Source organism: Nanorana parkeri, unplaced genomic scaffold (genome assembly GCF_000935625.1).
Source record: "Nanorana parkeri isolate BGI_ZX_2015 unplaced genomic scaffold, ASM93562v1 scaffold320, whole genome shotgun sequence".
Classification (NCBI taxonomy): domain Eukaryota; kingdom Metazoa; phylum Chordata; class Amphibia; order Anura; family Dicroglossidae; genus Nanorana; species Nanorana parkeri.
Window position 1 is genome coordinate 300,055 of NW_017306588.1, and position 5,710 is coordinate 305,764.

The 5,710-nt window shown below is 53.6% G+C and overlaps 1 protein-coding gene across 1 annotated transcript in view; it reads left to right on the forward strand.

Annotated features, from left to right (window-relative positions):
* The window catches only part of SEMA5B (semaphorin 5B), a 297,119-nt gene that overhangs the window by 278,033 nt on the left and 13,376 nt on the right, over positions 1-5,710 (forward strand). The window contains exons 19-20 of the mRNA XM_018558083.1: positions 1,547-1,717; positions 4,635-4,784. Coding sequence (XP_018413585.1) covers positions 1,547-1,717; positions 4,635-4,784 — 321 coding nt within the window. The remainder of the gene's footprint in view (positions 1-1,546; positions 1,718-4,634; positions 4,785-5,710) is intronic.

The window sequence follows — 5,710 nt, forward strand, 5'->3', positions numbered from 1 at the left end:
TGTTACATCGCTGAGATTTATGACTGTTAGAAGACCCCGAAATCAATAAGTCTTCATGTAGAGAAAATCCCCGAGCTGTCAGGAAATGAGACGCGTGCGTCTACGAGTAGTGATCCGAGGAGCGTGGCCGCCCTTCAAATCTTCAGAGTTTTCATTGATTTTCAAGGTGGAGAAGAAACCCGAGATAGAGAGCAAATCTGATATAAAGCTGCTGCATGTATTCTGCTTGTATGTGATGCTGAGCCTCCATGATTGAGCTGAAATACACTGAATGAAAGGGGCGGGGCCAGGGACAGTCAGGCTGGGGAGGAAAGGGCTATATGGTACTGGACATCCTCCAGATAGAGGCGGGCTCTATCTGACATGTTGCAGCTTCTAATGCACATTGTGAGAAACTCCCAGCGTGCAGTGACATCAGAGGAAGCCGTTTCAGTCCAGGAGAGGAGCCGCTACGACTGAAGGGGAGGACGGAGGTCTGATAGAAGACTGAAGGGAAGGACGGAGGTCTGATAGAAGACTGAAGGGGAGGACAGAGGTCAGATAGAAGACTGAATGGAAGGACGGAGGTCAGATATAAGACTGAAGGGGAGGATGGAGGTCAGATAGAAGACTGAAGGGAAGGACGGAGGTCAGATAGAAGACTGAAGGGAAGGACGCAGGTCAGATAGAAGACTGAAGGGAAGGACGCAGGTCAGATAGAAGACTGAAGGGAAGGACGGAGGTCAGATAGAAGACTGAAGGGAAGGACGCAGGTCAGATGAAAATGATTCATAGGAAACCTTCAGCCAAGTTCATTAACCCCTCGCCGACCTCGCACAGGCGCTGCTGTGGAACTCATCAAGTTGATGCAATTAGATAAAGAGCAGTGCGGGATTCATCTTTACTGATCGGGCTGCTCAGACCTGGAATGTGATTGGTTGCTGTAGGTCACTGCGCTGTGCAAACCATCATTGTTGTCTGCAATGTATATTGATCCTTCCTAGCTCCTCTTACCTGCACACATGGCCTCGTCTGCCGCCAGACCGGCCAGAAGTCACGTCACTTCTGGCCAGTCCGACAGACGAGCAGCGTCGCTGATGGGGCTCTAGCTTGTCTCAAAGCCGCTGGAGTGGCAATGCTGGGGCCCTGTGCTGCTAGGGCCAGGCCTCCCCCTCCTCGCCCTTCACCGTCGGCCGATAGTCATATAAGGGACCCGGGCGGGCCCCCCAGGCTGCCCGGGCTCCTTACATGAGTATCGGCCGTACCCCCCCCGATGGCTGCCCTGTGTATGTGGGTCTAAACCTCTGCTGAATGGGTGGCCCCGTACCCCTCTTAGGGGCCACAAAACAGTGACCAAGGATTGGCAAATGTAGATGTATGGAGAGGAGATCACCAGATTTGTATTTGTAAAGCCAACATGTTTCGGGGGTTATAGGCGCCTTCATCAGGGTTAAAATGATGGTGTGAAGGTGTTATGGGGAAGGTGCAGAGAGTCCGGACAGATATCATTGTACATTGTTATTGGAATATGTCGCCTGTAATTGGGGTTTCTGTGTTTCCTCTGCAGTAAAGGGTTCCTGGTCTTGCTGGTCATCCTGGACGCAGTGTTCTGCTACGTGTGGGGGAGGACATTATCAGCGCACCCGTACCTGCACCAACCCAACCCCGTCCAACGGAGGCGACATCTGCATCGGACTGCACACAGAGGAGGCGCTGTGCAACACCTACCCCTGTGAAGGTAACCGCTGGGGCAACAGGGCATTTGTTTTCTGTGGCTTCTGGGTCTGCACCCATGCTGTGCCCATTATGAGGGGCTCCCACCATCCCTGTGCTGAGTTCCCGGGTCTGTACACCTGCTGTGCCCATTATGAGGGGCGCCCACCATCCCTGTGCTGAGTTCCCGGGTCTGTACACCTGCTGTGCCCATTATGAGGGGCGCCCACCATCCCTGTGCTGAGTTCCCGGGTCTGTACACCTGCTGTGCCCATTATGAGGGGCGCCCACCATCCCTGTGCTGAGTTCCCGGGTCTGTACACCTGCTGTGCCCATTATGAGGGGCGCCCACCATCCCTGTGCTGAGTTCCCGGGTCTGTACACCTGCTGTGCCCATTATGAGGGGCGCCCACCATCCCTGTGCTGAGTTCCCGGGTCTGTACACCTGCTGTGCCCATTATGAGGGGCGCCCACCATCCCTGTGCTGAGTTCCCGGGTCTGTACACCTGCTGTGCCCATTATGAGGGGCGCCCACCATCCCTGTGCTGAGTTCCCGGGTCTGTACACCTGCTGTGCCCATTATGAGGGGCGCCCACCATCCCTGTGCTGAGTTCCCGGGTCTGTACACCTGCTGTGCCCATTATGAGGGGCGCCCACCATCCCTGTGCTGAGTTCCCGGGTCTGTACACCTGCTGTGCCCATTATGAGGGGCGCCCACCATCCCTGTGCTGAGTTCCCGGGTCTGTACACCTGCTGTGCCCATTATGAGGGGCGCCCACCATCCCTGTGCTGAGTTCCCGGGTCTGTACACCTGCTGTGCCCATTATGAGGGGCGCCCACCATCCCTGTGCTGAGTTCCCGGGTCTGTACACCTGCTGTGCCCATTATGAGGGGCGCCCACCATCCCTGTGCTGAGTTCCCGGGTCTGTACACCTGCTGTGCCCATTATGAGGGGCGCCCACCATCCCTGTGCTGAGTTCCCGGGTCTGTACACCTGCTGTGCCCATTATGAGGGGCGCCCACCATCCCTGTGCTGAGTTCCCGGGTCTGTACACCTGCTGTGCCCATTATGAGGGGCGCCCACCATCCCTGTGCTGAGTTCCCGGGTCTGTACACCTGCTGTGCCCATTATGAGGGGCGCCCACCATCCCTGTGCTGAGTTCCCGGGTCTGTACACCTGCTGTGCCCATTATGAGGGGCGCCCACCATCCCTGTGCTGAGTTCCCGGGTCTGTACACCTGCTGTGCCCATTATGAGGGGCGCCCACCATCCCTGTGCTGAGTTCCCGGGTCTGTACACCCGCTGTGTCCATTATGAGAACAGTCACCCCGCTGGTCCCAAATAGTGTCACCCGGGTGGGGGCCGCACCCCCCTTGTGACACCACTGCCCCCGCCGCCTCATTTTTGGGGCCTTTCTTTCCTGGCCTCGGCCCGTCTCCTGGTCTCATAACACTAAATAAAAAGAAATGGTGAGAATTTCACTTCGCCGTTATGAAGAGAACGTTTTTATATAGAAAAATGTGTTTACTCCGCTCGAGAATCTCCCCGCAGCGCGCGCCGCCATTGAGGGAGGAAACACAACATCTGATGGTGAAATGTTAAGTATTCGGGGTGAACGGAGCGAGAAGAAGATGCGGCGTCGGCGGCGGACAAGCGCTCGATTGTGATTACTGCGCGGCATATGGCTCGTGTCAGTCTGACTCGGAGTGTTAATTGGCCGCTTTTCTCATTTCCATAAGCACGCCGCGGAATTTGCGTCGCGCGGAATCCGTGGGGCGGAGGGGGCATCTCTGACCCGGGCCTAACTTCGTTTGACAGACGCGCGGCGAGTTTGGAATCGGATCGGCGTCCCCGCGTCACGTCGCTTGCGGGTAAACAAAGAGCGATGGCTCTGGAAGTGCGCCGCCACGGTTATAAATTATTCATCCTCCTCTCGGACGGCGATGAAGTTCTGCGGCGACTTCCGCGCGCTCGGCTCCTGTATATTACAGGTTCGGCGTGTTTGATTAACCCGAGCCGCGGCTTTGATAAAAAAAGATCAGTTGCGATCTAATCCTGTTTATCAAACCGCGGAAAAATCCGCCTGCGCCGCGGCCGCCCTTCCGAACGTTCTGCTCCTTTTTGATGAGGCGACGTAGGAGGAATTATGTAGAGCAGACTTGTAATCACCGCTTGTAAGATCCGCCGGCAGCTGACATTTATTTTGTGTGATTTTTTTTTCTTTTTTTTATTTACTTGACAAATTTTGTAATAAATACATATTTTATCAGTCGTCTCGTTAAATGATTCCCGCGACATCCGGCTGGGGAATTCTCGCCCGCGCTACAAGTTATGGTGATTGAATTTGGGATGTTAAGGACCTGGCGGTGACACTTCCCCCGGGGGTGGAAGGGAAGGTTGTTCGAGACGCAGCGACTGCGGGGCGCTTTCCTGAATAACCAATGATATCGTAGACGCGCCGCCGCCGCCGCCCTGATATCCGCGACTCCCGCCATCCCTAAACAGACTTATAAGTCCCAGAACGTGAATTATTCTCAGGAATCTCGGTGAGGTGTGAGAAGAATACATTCTGGAGTGCGATCAGCTCAATAATATAAACAGAAGATGCACTATATTGCCAAAAGTATTGGCCCCTAAAGGGCGGAGCCAACTTAATACTGATCCCTACGGACTAAGACTGGGATGCCATTAAAGTTCATGTGCGTGTAAAGGTGTCCCAATACTTTTGGCAATAGAGTGTATATTGTATTTTCCTTGTATAACACAAATGTATCAATTCCTAAACATGGAGGAAATGTAACAAATCAGATGTGCGCTGTCAGGCTGTGCACTGCAATAGGGAGAGGCAGCTAGAATCTGATTGTTGAATAGTAGTCGCGCCTCCTCCTTTTTCCGCCAGGCTTGTGTCGCTTCCTTACGCTGTTGCGCTTCCTCTCTTGCAGGCGGCTGGGCGGATTGGTCGGAATGGAGCATGTGTCACGAAGACGGGACGCAATATCGCCATCGCTACTGCGACATACACAACCCCGGGCCCACGCAGTGTGTGGGGAACAGCACGCAGTACAGAGAGTGTATATACAACGAGATCCCAGGTACAGTATATATATATATATATATGATATACACGGAGCGGCCTCCTTATAAAGACCGCAAACGTTTTAAATGTTACCGCCTCGAGCCGAGTTCCTTCTCTCCATCGGCAATGATGGCGGTCGTAGGGATTACGGTGGAGAGAATGTCGGTGAAATTGGTCAGTTCGGGATGATTCCTCTCGGTGTCGGAAACACGTTAACACAATGGAATGAGACTATCACCGGTGATTGGTGGAGCTTTGCCCAAATACAAACTGATTGAACAATTGGCGTCTATGGCTGCAGGACCTCTGGTAGCAATTATTTCAGCTGTGCCATTAATATCCGGACAATGAGACAATGTAACCACCTAGAGAACAAGGGACTCGCGGAGCAATACAACTGTGTAGGGAAGGATTAAAAATTCTGTCAGTTTGCCTCTGTGCATGAGCTTCCTATAATAAAGGGTGACTGGTCTTGTCTCCGCCCCCTCCTGTAATAAAGACCGGTCACTGCCGCTCTCTCTCCTTGTGCAGGGTGACTGGTCTTGTCTCCGCCCCCTCCTGTAATAAAGACTGCTTTCTCTCCTTATGCAGGGTGACTGGTCTTGACTCCGCCCCCTCCTGTAATAAAGACATGTCACTGCTGCTCTCTCTCCTTGTACAGGGTGACTGGTCTTGTCTCCGCCCCCTCCTGTAATAAAGACCGGTCACTGCTTCTCTCTCTCTCCTTGTGCAGGGTGACTGGTCTTTGCTCCGCACCCTCCTGTAGTTTTTGCAGGCTGCCTGTAGTGGGCGGAGCCTGCTGAGTCCCTCCCACAGCTCTGCTCTCTGCACAGGCTATGTACTCTACAGTGGTGATGTCACTGATACTTGTACAAGGTAATATCTGGGTTTGTAAAGGCATGTGGTTGACACAAACTGGATTTATATCCTTTGTTGCAATTG